General features: G+C 40.9%; 1 protein-coding gene across 1 annotated transcript in view; it reads right to left on the bottom strand.

The window, feature by feature from the left end:
- ITGA9 (integrin subunit alpha 9) overlaps positions 1-23,472 on the bottom strand; it is a 224,890-nt gene that overhangs the window by 14,627 nt on the left and 186,791 nt on the right. Inside the window, exons 24-27 of the mRNA XM_068935830.1 lie at positions 15,206-15,331; positions 14,543-14,662; positions 12,824-12,925; positions 5,508-5,627 (exon numbers count right to left, since the gene is read on the bottom strand). Of these exons, the coding sequence (XP_068791931.1) occupies positions 5,508-5,627; positions 12,824-12,925; positions 14,543-14,662; positions 15,206-15,331 (468 nt within the window). The remainder of the gene's footprint in view (positions 1-5,507; positions 5,628-12,823; positions 12,926-14,542; positions 14,663-15,205; positions 15,332-23,472) is intronic.

Raw genomic sequence — 23,472 nt, 5'->3', positions numbered from 1 at the left:
TTTATCTAAATATCAATTATGAAAACTCTTCTAAAATTTTTAGATGACTCTTGATTGCATAGCATCACCACAGAGCATCATCACAATAAATACTGATTTGCTCTTGGAATTACACATACAGAATGGGAGCAGCATGTGAGATGCAAATAGGAACAAGAACTTTCATCAGAAATATGAAATGTCACACCGTTTTAACAGGTGTCTCTATCCCCAGCTCCAAAACGTATATTTGGAGCTATACAGCTGTGATAATGGGTGGACGACACCTAGCTGGGAGACTTTTTCCATTGAAAAAGGTTCTTCCTTGAAAGACTACGTGGGAGGACGTAACCTCTGGGAGAGGAAAGCCAGGCTTCTCCCCTACACCGAAATCCAAACAGGTTTTGTGCCATAATTGTATGTTCCTATGCTCCTCTGGAAAATTTAAAAAAACACAATTTTATTCCTTTGCAGAGCCACTATTCTAAAACCTGGCCACCAGGAAAGTATGTCGGTACAAGTATTGGCCAGGAAATGGCAGTTAGCCTCTGCCACCTGAGCTGTAGATAAAAGAGAGAGAAAATGTTTTTGGGCTTGTAACACGGGATACAGAGCAACCACTGGCAAAGAATAAGTGCAGGGTTTCTTTCCTCTCCTGGAAAATGGTGAGTTGTATGTTTTGGCCCATTGTATAAAGACTTAATGTTTGAGGCCCTAAGTAAGGAAGTAAGGGAAAGTGTCTCCTTCCAAAAAGGGGAGAAGAGCGGTTTCTAGTACATAGGTGAATTTCAAGTTGGCTCTAGCCTTAGTTAGCTTCAGACATCTTTTGAATGCTCAAAAAAGTACGTAAGGCAGTGACAAATACTGCATGCAAGTGTTCTTCTTTTAAAGACACTTGTGCAATCACAGAAAAAAGTCACGGGGCTTCTCCAAGCAGTATGTCTGAACACACCTTTAAAAACTCTGTTTGGCTTTGTCTGGCTTCTTTAAAGAGCTTCACATTTCATAAAAGTTTTCATATTTCAAAATTTCTCCTTTAACGCAGCACTAGCAAACAGCTGTATCCATGCATACAGCCTCTACTTAAGTGAGGGTTTCACGCTTCCCAACGTCTACAAGGATTCATGCTTCCCACTGGGTGAAGCCAGTTCAAAGCCTGGACTAACTATAAGCTCAATAGTTTAAGAGATATGTTCACAATAATCATCCTAAAAACTAAAGGAAGATTCTTCAAACTCTCCTTATAAGACAGAAGGAAAATAACCACTGTCTTGCACCTACTGAAAAGCAGAACGCTCTGGCTAATCAAAAAACAATCTATGTGTGTGCTATTATGCAAGTGGTTCCTGTTTTCACAACCCTGTCAAAAATCCCAGGTTTGGAAGAAGAGTGTCTTATTACCTAAGGTATACCTACAGCATGTGGAGATCAGTTTATTTCCCCAAGAATCTAAAAGCTACAGAATAGTGCTAGAAACCTCATTTTACATAAGTCAGTGCTTGAATACCTCAGGGATAGGCTCAGTTTAGAAATAAACAATCTGGGGAAGAGAAGGCTCAGGGGGGATCCTATCAATGTGCATAGGTATCTGACGGGAGGGCGTAAAGAAGATGGAGCCAGACTCTTCTCAGTGGTGCCCAGTTACAGGACAAGAGGCACTAGGCAAAAACTGAAACACAAAAAGGTCTGTCTGAATGTAGGAGAACACTTCTTTACTGTGAGGCTAACTGAGTGCTGGACCAGGATGCCCAGCGAGGTTGTGGAGTCTCCCTCCTGGGAGATTTTCCAAAGCTGTCTGAACACGGTCCTGGGCAACCTGCTCTAGGTGGATGAGATGAACTCCAGAAGGGTCTTCCAACTTCAACCATCCTGTGATTCCGTGATCCTACAACTGGCTCCACAGTTCAGTCAACTGCCCAGGTGTCCTTTTTGGTGTACACTGACATAGTCCCTCTTTGATATTCTCTGGACACAAACCTTCCTTTTCTTTTTTATTTCCTGTGCATTTTGCCTACAATGATGTGGACTGAAAAATACTCCATAACTCAAGTCCGTTCAAATGTAATTACTTCACAGAATTTTTAAGCACTACTATTTCTGATATTTATTGTGTTATAATATATTATGCCTTAGCATTTCATTTACATGCTATGCACCAATTCTCCCCTTGTTTAAGTGTGCATAAATTCAACATGCCTGAACAGTAACTTTCTTATTGTACATGGCTGCAGTCCTGACAGTTGAGGAAACTGTGCGTGGGACAGCACCCCCCCCCCAAAAAAAAAAAAAAAATCCAGCTGTAACTGCCTTTTCTAGAGGAATGGTTGTTACTGCTTGAGAAACAAGGGGACCACTGAGCACAAGGGATAGCCGGCCTCAAACAGCAGTTGGTTCCTCCCCTGCTCAACAAGCATCTGGAGGCCCCCATGAAGGTAGAGAGGTACAGTTCAATCGCTGCTGGTAAAAAGCGAAATGTATTGCTGTGGGCTACAGCAGAAGAGCCTCTCCAGCTCTGCTGATGAGTCAGAGGCAATGGGAGAGGAAGGTCTACAGCCTGCAAACAACCTCAAAGCCTAAGTAGGGAGAGCAAGACATGCAGAGGAACTGGCAAGAGCAGAACCACGTCTCATTTTCAAAGGCGCCAGGAGAGGATGAACAGGACACATATGGCTGTGAGCATCAGGGAACAGCTGAGCTCTCCAATGAAACGTTCAGAGCAAAAAACAGGGCAAGCTTTGCTGATCTGCCTCACGCAAGCCATCTCCTAGAAGTCAGCAAAAAGCCACCTAGAGGAGGGCAGGAAGACGTTGGCGGAGCTGCGAAGGAAGCAGGTCCAGCTCCCCAGGACGCCAGGACTGCAGCCACACGCAGGGGCACCGTTACTGTTTAGGCTTGCTTCTGCTCACCCCCATGAATTTACACACGCTTAAACCAGAAGAAACACGGCGTTGAAACAAAATACTAACACAACCAGAGAAGCAAAGCCAGTCAAAAACTGACCACGCTCAGCCTAAAAAGCTTGTTATGTGTGTACAAACATGGCTGTGGTCTAGCATGTGAATAAACAAGCTTTTATTTGAAGTGAAACAACCAGGCATTTAACATCACTTCCATTTACATGGACTTCTAAACAGTGTGATCTTAGATCTACAAATAATGAATTAACTACCATTCTCATTCTATTGCACGCGCAATAACTTCATTCTGATTCAGAGTAGGATCTAGGCCTGGAATTTCTGAGAGATCTAATTCCTGTTAATACCACTAAGTCAAGGATTATATGATGTGAAATATTTAAACATATTTTTCTGCAACTGTAAGTAGCTGTTTACTCGGCGCGTGAAATGCCAGGGTGTTCAGTGATTTGTCCATTCTGTTGCAATGTTCACCGCAAAGTCGACCACACAATGAGAATATATGTTCCACATAGGCCTGGGACACAGACATTGCCAACAAGTCTTACACGACTGCCAGTGTTTAGTTCCATAATAATGCATTTGTTCCAGACCCTACTCTCGTCTGTGTGAATAGTTTCCTCCCAGGACCACAGTTTTTCTTAATTAATTTCTTAATAAAAGCATAATTTAATTTATACTCTAGTATGGGAATCTGAAAGATTTCTAGCTCACACTAACGATAATAACGCTTCTAAAATGCCCCAAACTCTGTTTAAGTTACAGCTGTTCCTTCACTCCACACTTAAAAACTACAACACTTCTAAAATAAGTTTGTTTGGACTTCTTCATACACAAAATTTAGGAATGACTGTAGGATATACGTAGCCAATTTTGACTAATAAATATTTACAATCGGACCATTAAGATTCCTCTTTAGGATTGCAACTTTCCCATGTCAGTTTTATCTTAGACAACTTTAGTTTTGCCAGTAACTTTAAAAAATACAGCAAGTAGTGAGTACAAAGTATTGCTTATATATTTTTATGATCCAAACTAAGTTTTAAATGAAAATACTGGCTGATAGCAGCTACGCACCTTTAACCACTTTCCTCTAAAGCAAAAACTTAAGTTACCAGTTCTGTTAATAATCATGCAGCTCAGTGGATAAAGTGCTGAAGTGCAGCTGACAAAACCTGGCTTTTACTGCCTTCTCTGCCACAGAGCTGTCAAAGGACTTTGGGCAAATGAGCCTGCCTTGCTTTGCCTCAGCATTTTAACATCTGCATGCAGAAAGGGTCATACAAGCCTGATATTAATTACAATGATTTGTTGCTGTCACTTGGAATTTCCCTCAAGGCTTTCATGTAACAAAATGACAGCTTCTTCACGTGTACTTCAACAATTCCTATAAAATTAAAAAGATTTCGATATTCTAGACTACAGTCAAATATTGCTTTCCAAATGAAAAACACAGTCTATCTTGACCTGGCTAGTTTACACTTAAAAATCTTCAAAATTGACTATAAAAATAATTTAATGCTATAATCCTCATAATATCTACATAACCTACGAAGTAGATATATAATTAATAATATAAATATATCTGTATAATCTATAACAACTCTTGCATGGCTGTTTTCAGCCAAGATCGGCAAGTCCATTTTTCAGCAGTGCGACCTGCAGCGACACGTGCTTTCGCAGCATGGTGTGGCCATGACCCTTGAACGCGGCAGAGCCGGCAAACAGCCCCCATGCAGCCCATGTGCTGTTAGGCAGCATGCATCAGGCTGCTGGACCTCTGCCACAGGAAGCAAAATAAGCTTGGAATCATTCCCATGTGTGCATTTGGGATTTACTTCTCCCAAAGACAGTCCGTGACCTTGACCATGGCCTTTTAAATTTATGGATTGGTAACAGGGAACTGAGGAATGAAAATACTTCCAGCTCTTTCGGGTTCACCACACCAGATGGCTGCTGCAACGCGCCAGCGTCTGCCCCGTTTCTACCATGTAACAGTGTCTGGGTGCAAGAATTGTATGTTATCCGAAATGGCATGACGGCTGGCTTTTAACAGGTATTGGCGCTTTTTCTTCTAGGAATGCATTTTGCTCATACGTGTCTTTTTGTTTTGAGAGAGGGATCTGAAGAAATCATTCCTCGATACTCCTCCCTCCCAGGCCTTTACCTCTTGAACCTGTCTACTGGTTTTTGTTAGGCATGCATCCAATCTTTTAGCTGGTCAAGCAAAGTTCACCTGATTTGCAGGAAACCTTGTTGAAATCAGTGAGCCTCAGAAAAACCACAGAGATGCACCAAGTATGTAAGCGTGAGATAATGGCAGCTCTCTAGAAGGATTTTCCCTCATCCTGAAATAGTAGTAAAAGTTTCATCCTTTAACAACCAGGCCTCGAAGAATCCACTTTTCCACCACTTCTCTACATCAGGAGCTTCTCCTCGTCCCTCATAAAAGGGACATGACTGCATATGAAAACATTTTTGCTGGCTAATAGCTTCTGTAATGGAGTGGACAACTACTTAGTTCCTAAAGTAAATGGATGTTAAATGCATGGACAATTTCAGGTTTTTTTCCTGGGACTAGCCTGGGTGTTTGTGTTGCATCTGTTACCTTACCTTCCACAAGAGCACAGCCAGCAGCAGGAAGATGAGAATTCCCACCAGCAAACTGATGGCAATGATCCATCCGACAACATACCCACGAGGCTCCAGATTGTGTAAAGCCTCAAAGACCACCTACAAAGCAATTAGAAAAAGATCTTTTTATGACTGGAAGTTGCATTGTTTTCTCTCGTATTCATCTTATTAAATACATTGCATGGTGGCCTCACTGATCATATTTCATGTGTCAAACAAATATGGAATGTGCCCTCAACTTCATGCTTTCCATCCATTTTTCGCAAGGGATTTGAAGCTTTCCTTTCAAGTGGAATTTGAGTAGCCATACATACGATCCAAAGGATATCAGCTCCAGCTCTAAACTAACCCTTACCTTGCCAGTTCTTCCCCCGCCACTAGACACTGAGCCTTTTCTGGTGCCAGGTCGCCAAAGGTGCACAGAGGCTTGCATGAAAAACTGTATCCCTTGGATTGGCATGGATTACCACGACATCTTGTGTGGTTTGTCTTACTCATCATGCTCTCAGCTCTGCCAAATGCCCTGGTGCTTCACATGAAAAACTCTACAGATCCTGAGTTCACTAATTTTTTCACAAAAAATGGGACATATCCATATTGCATATGAATATTCCCTGCTGTGCTTGATAAGATATGTGGTATGAAAGAGGCAAGGGTGCATGCAGGCATGGGTTCTTCTTCTGGCAATGCAGATAGGAGTCCCCTGCTGTTTTTTTCGTCTCTTTTTATACAGCCTGTATGGCAGGGAAGTATGTCCTATGAAGAGCTTTCCTTAACTGTCTGCTTTAAGGGGAAAAGGGGAGCAAATTATACTGATGAATTTCCCATCGCCTATTTCAATCAAAATCAGTTTCTCAGTGGAAAACTCAAAAACTTCTCTCCTCAATAAGGCCTATTTCTTTGTTAAATTTTGCAATTTACTATCCAGCAAATGTGGTGAGGCAGCAGGAATTTTTTTAAAGGTAGTAAATTTGTTTTGTCTGGCTTTGTTTTGGTTTGCTTTGGAAGGCAAAGCAGTGAGTTTTGCTCCCTCCTTCACAAACCACTTTCATCATCTTTGCCTAAACATTTCAAAGTCCTTTGGTAGATGGGGACTGTTAAATCAATCTTTTAATGAGGTGGGCGGTTGGAAAAAGGTAGCAAGAAGTGGGTGAAAAAACAGGGATTAGAATCAGATAGAACTATGCAACTCAAAGATCCTTATTTTGAAAATGCCCATGAGTGACCTATGAAGTATCTCCACTCACTAATGACGCCGTTCAAACAGCATCATATATGAGACAGTTCACATCACAGGCAATGTGATACAGTACAGCCAATATGGAGGTTCAGATTGTGCATTAGGGGAAACCTGTAACAAGAAGGCTGAGGCAGCACCAGAATAGGGGCCTGGAAAGGTCACTGGCTATCCATCCTTGCAGGTTTTCAAGACACAGCTTGATAAAGCCATGGGTGGCCTGACCTGGTGCAGGCAACAGCCCCGCTTTGAGTGTGAGATGAGACTGGATGACCTCCAGAGGTCCCTTCCAGTGAACAATTCTATGTTTCTGTAAGTCTGCAAAGCTTCAGCAAATGCACACAAAAATTACTGGCTTAAATAAAAGAAAGCCAGACTGATGGGGCTATGTTTTGCCATGGTGTTCCCATGAAGAACTACTCATAAATATACTTCATCTCAGTTTCATAGACTACTGGTGACTAAGACCATAACTCTTCTGGAAGAAGAATTTGAACGCTGCCAATTTACATGCACTAATTGCTTATCACTTAGATAGGATCAGGCATTTGAGAGAATGAGACGTGAAAATGTAACAAATGGATAGAAAAGATGTTACACACAGATACCATTTTCCCGTAACTAGCTCCCATGCACATTCCTGTAACAAGTATCACCACAATGCTCAAAATAGCTTTCAAATATAGACCACCAGTTCTTCACTCGGAGAGACTCATTTTAACATTCACCTATTAGCATAAAGTCTTTATAAGGCTTTTTCAGAGATCTTACTGAACACAGAAAGTCAGCAGAGTTTCCCTTATAGCCAAGATTAGTGCAAGGGAAATACCAGAGAGAGATATGAAAGACAAAAATCTTGTGCCTTCCTCGTATCTCTGAGCCAGGTTGGAAAGATGATCTGATGTAGCAGCCCATTTTTCACAGAGGCGAGGGTGTGCATCCATCTTACGGATACAGGTCAGATGACTGTTTCTTAGAAGATAAGGTACTCGTGTTATTTTTCTTTCTGACTCTAAGGGGGGGGGGGAGCTTCTAACACTCTAGATATTGCCAACAGAGACTTTTTAAGCCATCACTGGATGCAAAATGAGGTGTTTTCTCCCCACTGCACAGAGAATAAATGTTCACGTCGCACAGCCTCTGTCACAATAGTCCTGCACTTCATACTGTCAACAGGCAGAGCCAGAAATAGTTGCGGAGATGAAATCATACATCATCTCTATGGCAAGAGCCCTACATTTCAGCTTTGAAACACACTGGCTAAAATAATTTGGCAGTAGATTTCACAGTCACAACTCAAGCTCTAGTAACTTAGCAGGTACAGAGTAACAACAGCTCCTTACCAATCTGCTTTCTTCTAGCAGTTTTGCATTAACTTACAAGCATAAAAAGTCCCATTCATGGTTTTGTGGTTTGGAGAGGAGCAGGGATGCTGCAACTTCCTTATCCCTCTCAAGCCTGCAAATACTGCCTGCATTAATAAGCAGGCCCAGCAACAAGTTTTGGTGAGGAAACAAACAAAATAAAACCAAAAAAACCCAGGCAAACAGTCAACATGCATCCCACATCAGGACTGTCAGCACAAAGCCACTGCAGCAAGCGGTGGGAGGCTGGGAAGCCGTCCATCCCAAACGGAGGCGGGAGGCAGGCGGTGGTGCTAGCAGAAGTGGTGTGCCAGCCGCCTCCTGCCTTTTCAACCGCTGACAACTGACAGAGCAGCCTGAGAAAGAGCAAATCTCAGCCCCCCACTCCCATCCAGCTCTGCGGCACGGCTCCAGTAGGGCAGCTAGCATGACAGGGAGCATGGAGTAGTTTCCAGTCTAGCACGTTTCCCACAGTCCTGAAACATGAGTTACTGATACAGAAGAGAAGAGAGTGTCTGTGTGTGTGTGTGAGAGAGAGAGAAAGCGTGTGAGAGATGGTGGTGGGGGCGGGAGCAGGCTAGTTCAGAAAAAGAACATGCAACAGTCATTTAATAAGGAACGAATTATAGGTTTGTTTCCATACTCTGACCAAATGCCAAGGAAAGACAGCGAAAAACACACTTGACTTTACGAGGTATACGGAGTTTTAGTTTTATATTTATCTTTTACATTTCACACTGTACCTTCAGATTCTTAAAGTCAAGAATTCCAGGCGGTAGAAAAACTTGCCATTTGGTTGTACCTAATTCACAATCAGGTTTTTATACAATGTAATTTCTCTGGTGTAAAGTAACAGAGAACTGCATCCCACCATTGCCTTCTGAAATTTTGTACCCTTATGACCAAAGACAACATCTTCTACCTGTGCCAAACACTTGCTGTATTTCTGAGCCTTTAGGAACAAACTCAAAGGGATCAGAATTTCTTAGTGCTTTGAAAACACTAATCCTATTTCAATAAATTATCTAGGCAAGGACTTAATGGAGTAGGACCTTTGCAAATATTTAAATTTCACACCGTGCCTAAGTGATTTGCAGAATAGGGACCCACCACTTAACTGGGACTCCTGAAGGTAAGCAACATAGCTCAGCAAAAATTGATTAGAAATGTGTAACTATAAAATTTTCATTTCTCCTTCCTAAAATGTATTTCTTTCTGCTTACCCATATTAAGTTATTTTTATGTACTTGTATCAGAAAAGATAGCGCCAATGGGGGGCACAGGCTTACCAAAAAACGCTAGTTTAATTTTATATTATCACCCAGAATATTTAACACACTTGCCCGTGTTAAATTAATCCTGGGATGACTAGTCTCAAAATGAGAGAGCAGCAAACTGTACCCAGAAGGAGAGAAAGGTTCAAAGGCCTGAGGAACGTGCGCAGGTGCTGAGCTTAAAAATGGACAGCTGTAAGCTAGCCAGAAACCTCCAACTTCATAAGGCATTTTGTTGCAAGGGTTCCAAGCATGCTAGTTTGGGTTCTTCCCTTCACCTGCTCAACTTCGTATTCTCTGACTTGCAACACAGAGACTCAGAGCATTTGGCAGGTTTGGACATAATGAAATTCCGCCTCTTCTTCCTTGCTCATCAGCATTCACAGAGGGAAGCCCTTTTGCTCCCTAAGAGCGCTCCTCCTCCTGTACGCGAGCAGAGGACGCTGACCCTTGCATCTCATATTTGATCACTGTGGTCTCCTAGAGCTCATCGTTAGTCCTTCCTCACATGTACAAAAGAAGGGAGCCAAATCTTCATGGAAACGCATAGGCTCAAGAAAAAAAAAAAAAGGCACCTTCTGGAAATACCATACCAGAAAGAGTTTAAATAGACTATAGTAACTAGAGAGAAAGAATATATCAGTCATCCAAATCCAGAGAAACGGTTTGTGGTAAATTGTAGGAACAACAAATACTTCAAGCCTGCATCTGTTTTAAAAATGTTCTCAAAGACAGCCTGGTGCCCAACTTACAGATCTTTACAGAAGCTTTTGCATCCCCTTTACAGATAGTCCATTACGGTTTTATCACACAACTGATATTTAAACGGGTGGTCTTGCCACTGCTGTACCAGCTACACTAGCATCATAAACATCAGTCTTCCTTTTCTTTCTGTCTTTTGTTATAGTTTGTACTCTGTGCACTAAAGAGTACAAGTGCCCAGTGAAATAAGCACAGCTAGTTCTAAAGAACAGTTTAAGTGGGTTTAATAAGCCTACACTTAAACTGCAGACACCAAAACAGCCTTTTCAAAATCACTATGATAAAGTGTCTACAAAAATATTTTTCTCTGTTAGGGAACACCTTCATAAGCAGACTCACAGTGAGGCCATGCACAACTGCTCAAAAGAGCTGCTATCCAAACGGATATGGTACAGCAGTCAGTGGTCAACGAAAAGAAAATAGAATGGGATTTTAAGAAGGAAGGGAGGAATATGAACAAAGGCATGTCTCTAGTTTCAGCTGAATTACTGTGGCTTGCAACAAGCACTGTTTCCTTCTGCATTCCACAGGACAAGAGAGAAAACGAGAGGGGAGAAAAAAAGGATACCTTGAGCCAAACCACATGTCTTAAATTCTTCCCTGAACATGACCCTATGCAAAACATACGGCAATGGAGAAGCCAATAGACATATGGAAACAGCAAAGAGTAGAGAGCAAATAGCACTCACATCAGAAAAGACTTGAAATTACAAATTGATGTTACATGACTACAATATGTCAAGCATGCTTCTTTACAGCTAGGGCTTCCTAGCTGTAGGAGCAAGTTCTTGTTTGAAGATTAATATAGTTTCGTAGCACACACAATGAACTTTATAATTGTTGCAACTCAAGGCTTGACGAAAAGCTTTCTGGGAACAGGAAAAGAACAATGTTTTGGGGAGGATTTTCTTCCTTTTTGTTTGTTTTTCTCCAAGAACTAGATAACAATGAACTATAGCAGAGCTTGCCTTCCTGGATAAAAGCATTTCTACATTTTGAGTGTTAAATAATAGTAATCCCATGCACATTACACTGTGTCTGTCACTCTGAAAGACTCTAAAATACTTTACAGAGTACAATATATAGCAGAGACATCCTGGCTTCCCCCATTTCAGATGGGGAATAGGTATCACAATTAGGTGTTACTTCAGCCATTAATGAAATTTTGCCGTTAAATGGCAAGATTTAAGTCATTAAATGCAAGCTGTGGAACTAAACAGAGATCTAGCAATGTCTTAATAGTCAGGGCTGCAGGTCATTTATAAGGCACATTCCCAAGGAAGACTAGCTATGTGAACAACTGACTTCTTCAGTTCAGCTGCCAAGCCTATTTTTTTAATGTTCGTTAGAATGGTCCAGAAACCTGACAAAGAAAATAAAACAGAGAGGAAAAAATGGGGTCCTGTCATACAAAAGAATATTTTTCAGACAGTTCTAATAAAATAGAAAGTTAAAAAAAAGAAATGGGAACAAGCCTAGAGTTGCAGACACAGTGGTAGAGAAGGTGATCACTGTAGCAGTGTCTCCCCTTTCCAAGCATTCAGATTGAAGGTAGTACATAGACGCAGGTTCAATTCCTTCTTTGACTGTAGGGATTTAAATCTGTTATTTCCCAGATAAGGGCTTTAGTGGGGGATGACAGTCTCTTCTGAAGGTGCCTTGACCTCAATACCTCTCATACTCAAACTTCATAGCTCTCTCTGAGATGCAGCCAGAGAGAGAGAATGGTTGCATGGGCTGGCAATCACGTCAATCATTGGGGACAAGGGGTTATCTCAGAGGTGGGATCTAGATCATGTTCCAAAAATACAGAGCAGGAGAAGAAACTGAAAGCAGTCCATATTAACTTTGATCCTCATGTAAGCGTGAAACAGGAAATGAAACTTAAAATTTATCTCACCAGGCAAAAACAAAGCTGAATTTGGGTATTGCTGTTCATGCAGTTTTCATGCCCTTAAGTGTTTGGCCACTTGGTAGTAGGAAACCTCCTATTTTTGGACTACAGAAGTCCATCACCTCCTTCTTCTCCAGCAGATTGTAAATATGGCCCTGTAGAGTTTTTCTTCAAGCCATAACTGTATAGTGCATTAACTCTGAATTTCAATATCTCCACTTGAATTTTCAAACCAGCCTCATGCAGATCAACATGAAATGCAGTATCGGGTCATACATGAATTCCACCAGCTAGGCACGAAGGAACAGTTACAGGAATCTCTGAATGGTTAATCCCCCCTGCCCATTTCCACAGCTCCCAGCATACCATTCATTACCACTTTAAATATTTCATACTGGCACATCTGAAAAGACTCTACTGAGGTTTCAAGTCTCTGGTAGGTTTTCAAGGAAAATGTGAAATACATTAAAGCAGACAGTAACCTCAGAGCAGGAAGCTAAACCTAATTCTGGCACGGCTATCCCAGAGACTATTACAATTTTGGCTAGTACAAGACAGACTCTCCTACTCCACTTAACACCGTTCACAGTGATGGAACGGTTATCCCAGGGAGTGAACCCACAGTAGCACAGTCAGTCTAGTCAGAGGGAGTCTGACCACTCTCATGTGCTATCTAACCCACAAATTCCAGTTTGCCAAGCTTTCTCAGTGATCTTCATCCCATTGGAAACAGGAAGCCTTTCTCTCCAGACTCATTCACTTACTGGTTTTTCTTCTGGGCTCCCACTGGGCACCTCTACAACCCTGAGGGCAGGATCCAACCGCACCTTTGCCCTTGTGACAAACTGGATGACCGATGAACTGTCCTGAGAAGTAAAAACAGGAAGGATTGGATTTGAGGTGTGGAGGAAGCACCAAAAAATCAACATGAAAACCCTACATTTGCCAGTGCAATAACTATATATAGATAACGCTCAGTGGAGGTTGGGTTGGGAGTTAAAACAGGCTAAAACCCTGCTCTGAAAAACGTACCTTAAGCTCATAACGTACACAAAGTCCAACACATTATCTCAGATTAAAACAAACACCACAAAATCAGGTATGTTGGACCTCAAACATATCTTTTGTATTTGGCCTGCTTTTCATGTTCCCCACATTTACCACACAAGCAGACGACAGGCAGTACATTGCCAGTCAATACTGGCAAGTTCAATATTAATCCAAGACAAATTCCTACTTGTTTTTTAAATGAGGAGAGAAAGATATATGAAAGATGGGATAGACTCAAGTACAGCCTGAGACAAAAAGTGCTTAGTTATTTGAATCTGTGCACTGCAAATAGTTTAAATTTTCAATTTGTATCTCCCCACTTTAACATATTTTTCTCCTGTATTTTATGCAATGTTTTTTAACATGCACGTTCTAATAAGCTGCCATTTTAATTCATATATTAGTCATTCTTATGCCGGTCACTTCTCTTGGCGGGGTGATCAGTAGGAAATGGCATGTATTGAGGACACCAACCCAAGGACACGTGTAAGTGTTGTCCATCTTTTAAAGGAGAGCTGCTGATGATCACCTTAGAAAGGGCATAGCAGATGTCTGATTACCCAGGACTCAATTTCCCAAATGTGTATTTAGTGTCTACTCAGTACTTGCTTTCTGGCCTTGCCTATTTTCCCTATTATCAAACGTTAACAGATATAGTTGGTTTCAGTTGGAAAAGTTCATTGCTATCAATTGCTCTAGCAACAGCTCTCCAATAAGGGCTCTCTCCAATGTTTTTAATCTAGCAGCTATCAAAGACAGGTTTATTTTACCAGGCTACTGTTAATAGCCTTCTTTCTCTCCGATTATCTTACATGCTTATAATCTTACAGAATCTTGCCATAAGTCCACAGTCAGCATTTTTCTAAGTATAAGCAAACAGGGCTAAATGCAGTAAATCACTAGAAATTTAGAAGATTTGCTATTTTGTTCAGTGGCCTCAGAAAAGACGGGAACTAACTTGTAGCCATTTGTTTCTTGTCACAAATGTCAAGCTTAGTGTTGTTATGGCTGTGCTGTATCTTCTTTGAATAATAATCATTTGGACTAAAAAAATACAAAAAACTGCCATATCTCTGTTTACACAGAGGGAATGACAGATAGTTGGTCACAGTTTATGTGCACTTACTCCACTTCTCACTTAACTTTTAGAAATCTCTAGTCTTAACACTATATATACACTGAGGGGGTCTTATTTGTTGTTTCTCAATGTATTGATTTCTACATTCGATTTATTTTTGTCTTAACGCAATTGGTAAGAAACAGGATTAACACCTCCCTATTCACTGTTCATAAACTGATCTGTTTCCTTTGACACCATGAATTTTTTATAACACACGAGTAAACAGAGGAAGGAATGCAAGTCTCAGGTACATTGATGCACATACGCATACTTTAAATTGGTATTAAAGACAAACTGCAAAGGAAGCACATACCTTCTTCAGTATCTCAGTATTCAGCAGTGTGTAAATACTTATATCACAGGACTCTGCTTTTGCTAGTGAGCTTAAATTACAGCGTACAATTAAGCAGGATCTGCCTGGTCTTTCACAGTCCTACAGGAAATAGGAAAAAAAAGCTGTTAGGCACGTCAGGAAAGGAGGAAAAAACCTCACTGAAAACACTCCGTGACAGCCAACGCTCCAACTGACTGAGAAAATGCACAATAAACTGCTAAAATCCACTTGCATAAGAAACAGCAGCAGCTTTCTGAAGGGAGCTAGATGCCAAGAGCAGTGGAGGGCAGCACTGTGGGGACGGGCCGGGCAGTCACCCCCCACGTGGGGCTGGCACTGAGCCACAGCGCGAGCCTGGCTGCCACATGGGCCCCCGATGGATACAGGGTAAGAGGGCTCTGCATCACCTGGAGCGTGCTCTCACTTCGGATTATTCCCTCCCCACTGGATTTCCTGAGGCTTCCGCTAGGTAAAAATCACGTAATGAAAAGCACTAGATATCTCCCCAGCATCACATCGGCATTAGTCTACATGCACAAAACTGGTACTCTGTCATGAACTATCTGCATGAGTTCTTCATGCTGATCCATCTTTTGTAAGACACAGCATCCGCTTAGACTTATCATAGGGGGACTTTCTTACCAATACTTTTCTCCCAGACTTTGTGAAAAAAGCAAATATGGTGTGGAAAATATTTTCATTTTCTTGAGGAATGACGCAGGGACTGGGGGTTTTGTGAAAAGAACAGTTTCCTTTGTCCTGACCAACCTGCAAGCACAATAAAAATCATAATTATTACTCAGAATTAAAACCACAAGACATGGGAGGTAGAGATTAACTTGGTCAAGTAAAGCACCTATATCTCAGCTGCATGTCCAGAATCCCATTAAGAGTCAACAGAGAGAAACAAGTACTTCAGGAGTCCAATCATCCCAAGGCATACATCTAAAATAACTCAGAAAACCCATACTCTAGAAACATTTGTTTCTCTTGACTGGATAGGATACAAACATATATAAGCTAGCTCAGAGGTAGATGCCTGTGATCTAGACATCTGAAGACACGGAGAAAAATCTCAGCCAAAGATGCAAAACATCCCGTAACATTGTAAGTCCATTGCATTACTCTGCATATTAAGTTTTTGTGATGTAATTGTATAATTTGGTGCTTTAGCCAACTTGATTATTTCGTAATTTGTATCAGAAGAAATGAAACCTTTGTGAAATGCACCAACCTAAACACAAAATCTGTTCTCCTACCTTCATCACAACTAGCACAAAAACGAAGACAACTTATTGTAACGTCAGCTTGTTTACTCGGACAGCAAAATTGATGCTTGAAGAAAATGAAGTTTACCAAGATTTGAAAAAATGAGCTCAAGTCTTCGATCAAGATAAACTTGCATTAGAAAACCCTTCTTTCTTTTTGCACCTTATGAATATTCACTGAGGAAAATCTACTGGAATTTAATATAATCTACGACAATAGAATATCAGCAAATTCTGCCCTCATACCCCCATTCTTAAAAGCTGTTAAGAGTGAGAGAGGCAGCTTTTCACATAAACCACTTCATCAAGCAACATTCTTATCATACACCCTGCTGTTAACTTCTCCAGGTCCTCTATTCTGAGGAAGAAAACTTGCATCTTATTCAAATCACAAATCCTTGAAAGAGGGCAAAGAAAGCTGTTACAGATGCAAAATTCTGCATATTTTGTGTTCATTCTTCATGCACAGTTTTTAGGTAAGTTAGCTGAAATGTTGCCAAAAAAGAAACAAAAACTAAAGGTTTATCTAGACCTTAAACACTGTTTTCCAGACAAGCGATGACCATGTCTCTTGGTAAGGTACCTTTTCTGCATCACTAGTCCACACGTGCTTCATAATCTGTTCTTTGAAATAATTCCTCATAATCTGCCTTTACATAATCTGTTCTTACATTGCCATCAAATACAGACACAAGTAGCTACCCAGTTTACAGTCTCCTCGGGATCAACAGAATATTAAGATTATGATGTTCTCCATTTGTCCAGATCAGCTGGAATGAGTTTACATAATTTATGTCATGTAAGAGATTCACAAGGCACGCTGACATTTATTTTCTTTGAACTTTCACGTTAGAATTAGATCCAGATCACCCAGAAGGTTTATGTTAACTCAAGAGCAGCAAAGAGCCAAGACCTATTCAATACCTGCTCCTTCTTCATGAAAGCTTGAATTGCCAGGCACTTGGACAGATGTCATTAGATTGCCAGGCACTTGGACAGATGTCATTAGATTCATGCAACAGATACCAAAAGGACAGTATGAGCTTCTGCACTATCCTAGCTTTTGGTGTGCTCTCTAAATTGTCTTGCTTTACATCCTGTGCAGACAAGTACGGTATACAAACAAACTGAAGCAGAAATATTTCAGAAGACTAAAAGGAAATATATGGCATGAAGCAACGTAAATCTGGTCCTTTCTTCTCGAAAAAACTTTATTTTCTAAAATTGAGGCTTGGATACAGCTCACCCCTTTTTAAAACACTTTAGCTGAAACAGAGAAAGACACCTCCAGCGGACTAAGTCTGAATTTGGAAATACCCTTTCCTCTCCACCAACCATGCAAGAATCCTGCATGACAAGGCTACTGAAAGCAGGACTGGGTCCTCCTTGTCATCTGTGCTGTTCTGGAGCAGACCAGGGGGTCACCAAAAGCCTGCTTCAGCAGCCACTTGCTACTTTTCTGGCAGAACTTAGGTGAATTCAACTGGGCAGCAATTAAGTCATACTCATGGTCAAGCTGTGACCCATTAGCGTATGGGGAAAGGTCGTGGGCAGGAAAGGATGTATTGAGCTGAGAAGAAGCACTTTAACACTCTCTTAGAAACAGCAGAGCCACACAGCTAGGAAAAGAGTAACAAGAATCTCTGAAACGGGTGGATCATAAGCTGAGCTAGAATGAAGGACTTCAAAGGATTCAAAGGACTGGCCACAGCTGTTTGATCTTTTTTCCTTAGGCTGAGTATCAGTCACCTATATTTCAGACTACTCCTATCTTCCTCATTTGCTACATGTATAAAGGGATGGTTCAGTCAACCAGTCATATCTTTGCAGGACAACACTAAGTATAGTAAATTTTGATTCAACTTTATTTTCAATGCAAAATTTCAGCTCTAGGTAATCATCCTCTTAAACAAAAGCTCAGCGCAAAGTTCCGGCGTGTGTTATGCCAAGATTGAACTGCATCTCTGAAATACAAATCAGCATGTGGTCTCATGTTTGAGTCTCTCTTTGTCAAAACATGACATTAACCCCGGCATCTGTTTTTCTACTTGTGACTAAACTCAGAATACGGTACACGGAGAAGAAAATCTCTGGAAAAGTTTTTAAGGGCTTTGCAAGAGCAAATGCTTACCATTTACAGATGCCAGTACTGCCTAAGTCTTTGAAACAGAGTAAACAGCCAGGCTCTTTGACGAAGTTCTGACGTTTCTAGGAACAGGACTTACCAGAGCTTTCTGGAAATTTCCATGTAGGCCAGGGCAACCCATAAACAGAGGAGGGCTACCTCTGAAGGGATCTTCCCAGGATCTGGCTGCTAGCATCTTCTAACATTTCAAGGAAACAGGAGTAGGAGGCTTTCCGAGCAGCACAGAGGATGCGGAAATAGATATAGTTTGGCACACAGGCAATCACAGTCAACTCTCCCATACCAGAAGTCTAAAATCTGTACCCAGGCATATTTAGACAAAGTCTGCATTGGCACATAGTGTAGGCCAAACAGAAAGGCAAAAGAGTCAATCCGCGTGACATCCTCAGCACCTGACGTGCACATTATATACATTTCTGGCTTGCTCTGAGTTTAGTGCTGTGGCGTGAGCATCCATTTATGATTGCAGCGCATGAAGTGCATTGCTGGAGTGCATCTTCTTGCTTAGTTTCACTCAAAAGGAATTCAATTTGCGCGCTCTGTGATATGAACTGTGGCTCCATGAGTGGGGAGAGCCAGGATTTTCACTTTAAAAGCTCACTCCTGGTCTAAACTGAGATGCTAATACAAGCGCACCCTAAGATGTACTTTGGTCTTCAGCTCAGTAGAGCTTCTGCAAAGGGTAGTAACTCCAAAGGTGCAGTAAATAAACATTATATACGCTTACAAAGAAGTTCTCCTTTTTTCGTGTGTGTAATGTTACACTAACTCCTATAATCAGGACACCTGGGCCACATCGCATTTGTTAGTACGAGAGTGGTTATATTTCTACATAAGCAAATCGCTCTGGAAAAAAAGATCTAGAAGCAGTCTTGACCTCTTAAAATTCCTCCATTTCTAGAAGTGATCTTTTTTTAAATCTCACCTAACACACTTCATTGAACAGTTTTATGTGGTGGACAAATGGCATGAAAATAATTTCCAAGGTTTTATGTTATTTTCTGCTTTTTTCCTCTCTATATAGTACAGTCTGCTCTCACGTATAGTCTGCACTGCCACATACATGATCAATTTTTCAGTGTAACAGTGTACAAACTTTGTAACACAGAACTAAATATTACCAACTACTGGTCCTAGCCTCCCCAGTCCTAGGAATTTTCCCACACTAGATTTTACTCACAATGGATTCTTTTCACCAGGTTCTCCTTGTGTAATGCTGTTCCCAGCCTCTAGAAACATCTTGCCATAGGCTGTAAAACACCTAGCATAAATACATTATATGCATTTTTTTTTCTAGTTTTATTTCAAGTTCGTTCAAATGCACTTTTATAATACTGTTCAGCCTGAAGGAAAAGGAAAATATGGCAGCATATCAGGATGATAAAAGCCAGCACAGCCTACGTTCAGTTCTCACTTGCATTCTTGAACACCTGTGGATGCCAGAATACCCATCTACAATTTTCAAGAGTGAGAAGTTATTTCGGGAGCTTGACTTAGACAGCTTAATCAGACCTGATACCAGAGTGTGGATGTGACACTTCTGTAAAATTACCATCTTTTAAACAGACAGACATCCAAAATCTAAGGAACTGAAAATCACTACTCACTCATGAACATGTACATGTGTATTCTCCTATTCAGTGTGTGTGCATACAGATGCAACACGCACAGACATGAACAGATACAGGTATGAATGTTTGTAATTCCGAGATTGCAGACAGAGCCTTTCATGATGGGTCTCTAACGGCTACCGTAGCTCTGCAATCACTAATGCTATTACTGATCTATCATCATGTAGAAAAGTGGAGTACCCCTTATACCTACCACCTATCCTATCCATAAACGACCACACATTCAGAGACAGGTTAGCCTCTGGCTTTGTTAATTAACTGGAAGTTGTTGCTCCATTAAAGATCCCATAAACATGGCTGAGAGATAACATTTAAATATGACAGCTTATAGTGGGTTATTCTGCCAACTTTTTGTTGTCAGCACAAACCACTATCCTCCTCAGAGACAAAATGTAACCACTGGAGAAAACATACCATTCTTTAAGAATGGTATATTTGCAATAAGCAAGAAATTCCCATAGGATTTCTTAATAGATCCTGAATATTTGGAAAGTCTTATGGAGCAGGGGCAAAGCAATAAGGTAGCAATGATTTTTAACCGTATTGGATCACACCACCCTTAGGAAAAAAAAATGTTGGGAGGACATTTCAGAGTGAAACAGTTCTATGTAAAACACCAGGTATCTTCTACATACGTTACATATGTAACAACTGTAAGATATTTAAAAGGGTTGGATGGGAATGCCATGGTGCAATTATTACATAAACAGGGATCATCCTTTCCAGTTTTGCTTGCAGTTGTAGGGAATTATGAGAATACTTCGGATGGGCTTGGTGCTCCAGCAAGGTGGTACCAGTGCAAGGGGGACAGTTGCCAGGTGTTTCCCTGGCTTTGTCAGGCTGGGAATACAGAGGGTAAACCAGAGCTGCGAATGAAAAACTTCCTCCACTCCTAATCCAGGTCAGCCTTGAGTTTAGTGGGCTTAGTGCTTCTAGAAGAAATAAAACACGTGCTGCCTCAGCACATTCCCCTTTCTACCATCTGCTCTCTCCCCCACTTCAGAGTGCCTGAAACATCCTTTCTGCTTACCTCGAACTACTCTCAATACGTGGCAATTTCTAATAAGCCTTTGTGGCCTTTAAGAAAATGTCGAATTATGGTAACGCACATTTTAAGGGTCCAGGCCCCACTGCCTGTAACATAAACTTCACAGACTGACTGGAAGCCAGTGGTTCCTTCCAGAATTTACCTCAACCAGTTAAGCATGCATCAAAGGTGAGACCCTCTGTTTCTCCAGAGCCCTATATTCTGCATAGGATGGCAACCTAGGAAAAGGAAATGGAAGGCAATTTCCAAGCAGGAAGCTGGAAAAGTCAGCCAGGCACCAAGCACAGGGAAGTGGAAATTGGCACTTGGCATGGGGTTAAGTATGTGCATACGATGGGAGCCCCTTGGAGGTACAAGCCTGAAAATGAGAAGAAAGTAGCTGTCGCTTCCACTGAGACATTAAGTACAATCTCCCTGCTACTTATAAGAAGCCGAGTGCTAATCCCATATTTAATGTTTTACATTTTACAAAGGCAAACAGACAAGCAAATGCAGATCTCCAGTCCCTTCCTCATAAGCAATTCTAGATCCCACTAATGCAGAGAAATTCATGATAGCATTAAAATTTGAAAAATAAAAATTAAAAAAAAAAAGGCTTTTCCCGTGAGTCTGATTCCCCTGAGTTAAACCATCATCAGTTATTAGGAAGAGTCTGGAAGCCAACAGAATTAAACTGATACAAAACAAGTGGGAACATGTAATCAAGTCTTGTGTGTGTATGTATGATGGACCTAAACCCACATTTGAACATGGAAAAAAGGACGGAGGCAAGTTCAGGGAAAGCATCACGCGACACCAAAGATTTGGAACAGCAATTCTGGCTGCAAGAATCATACTCAAGGTCTGAACACAGGTCAGTTGTTTCACAAAACTGTTAACATTGTTCAATGCTGAAGTGGATGTTTTCCTCCTCAGCCCTGAGGTATGCTGGCTCCAAAGGACAGATTGGTTGTAGTCATCTTGAATTTGCTGCCAGATAGTTTTTACATGTTTCTTCTTTCTTCTTAGTCTTTTACTGTTCTATTTATGCACGCATGCCTAATCATTGGGTCCAAGTTTGTAAGTTGGATAACAAATAACAGATCCTCTTTTGTTTGTCCATGTTGCAAAGTGTAGTACATTTACCTTAGTATTAGGTAAAAAAAACGTATACATGTGACCTGATTCCAAGATGACAACTGATTCACCCTATAGTAGGTGAATGCAATAGGGATGAATTGATAGGCATGGTTAAGCTAACATGTCACACATGCAGAGAAGAAAAAAGAGTACTGGCAAGAAATTCCAGACTAGGTCAAACTTTCAACAGTAGACAAAGAAGTTATGTAAATATGCTATCCGAGTACTTGGTACATATGCCAAAAATCTTTAATATTCACAGATAATGAAATATGTTTAAATCAGAGCAGTTTTGTTGAGTCTGGCAATAAATTTAAGAACCACTGAAACAACAGGAAAGTGCTTTAAAAATTAACCCATTTTACACAACACTTGAAAGATTTTGACTAAAAAATAGCAACATTAGTAAGGAAAAAGAATGCTCCACAAACTCAGCAGGTTAAGTTACATATCCATGAGGAGATGTAAAAGATAAGCTCTAAAGTGGCGATGCCAAAGCATTAGATTATGACAGTAGTACTCTACTGTAGATCTGGCTCCTGCTCCCTCAGCTGGACGAAGGACACCGGGTGCACACATCTGTGCTAACCTGACTGCAATACCTACAGATGATTTTTTTGATTTTTTGATACACTTAGCCATGCGGCTTAATTAAATAACCCGTTAACTAGCTTAGATCAACATCTAAGATCAACTAGCTTAGATCAACCCTGCAACGCCCACCATCACCCTACAGGACCTGGCCCTGCAACCACTTTGCATATGCTAAGCAGCAATTCATAGAAGTACTACTTGCAAGAACTAGTGCTATTTGTCTAGTTAAGCAAGAAAAGCAAAGATATTCTAATTTAAAGTTCATGACTCATAAGCGAGCAGTTTCTTTCTTAGACAGCGCTGTCACACCAACACAGTGAGAAGAAGACTGAGCATCTACATGATTTATCTGTGCTGTCCACAGAAGGTTCAGGCCTAAGAATGAACAATACCTTACATGGCAACTAAAGCGACAGTTTGCCTCTAACACTCACGTGCTCCTTATATATCAGCCTTTAGCAGTTGAAATCCAAGAAAGAGTCACTGACATGTACATTCCTTCTCCCTACTATGAACTGCAAAGTGCTTAATCAACGCATGAGGCCATCTTTTTCAGAACTGGAATATTTATCCTGGAATATTTATCACATATTTAGCAATGAAAATAAGAACTGTGGGCAGTTCAAAAGGTAGCAATGCTTTCAGCTGACCCAAGATATTAATCAGATTCCCATATCATACTGACAGGTCGTGAGTCTGGGGGTTAGGGAGGGGGGACGGGGCATGGTTGGAAAATTTCAACAACAAAGTAATTTGACAAATTTCACTTCTTTGGTTTAGAAGTTAATCATGAACAGGTCACACGTTACGTGTTATCATGCTCTGATGTAACACATGGGTGCCAGTATACTTTCGTCCCTGGTTCAGATGACCCCAACTTTTACAGTACCGATCTTCCTTTAAAGATAGGGTTAACTTCAAAAATTCATAATGTACTTTCCATGACTATTCTTGTTATCCAGTATCCATGTAAAATTCACTGCTTATGCAAATCCTGCAGCACTCTCATTGCTAGAAGATTGGGGCAAAATGAATATAAAACAGCATGAAATTTGTTCAAATATGGTTTCATTTAAAAATCCAAAGCAGGAAGTCACAGAAAA

This window comes from Struthio camelus, chromosome 2 (assembly GCF_040807025.1).
Source record: "Struthio camelus isolate bStrCam1 chromosome 2, bStrCam1.hap1, whole genome shotgun sequence".
Taxonomy (NCBI): Eukaryota; Metazoa; Chordata; class Aves; order Struthioniformes; family Struthionidae; genus Struthio; species Struthio camelus.
Note: the sequence above shows the minus strand (reverse complement) of the source record. Positions and strands in the feature narration are given on the sequence as shown.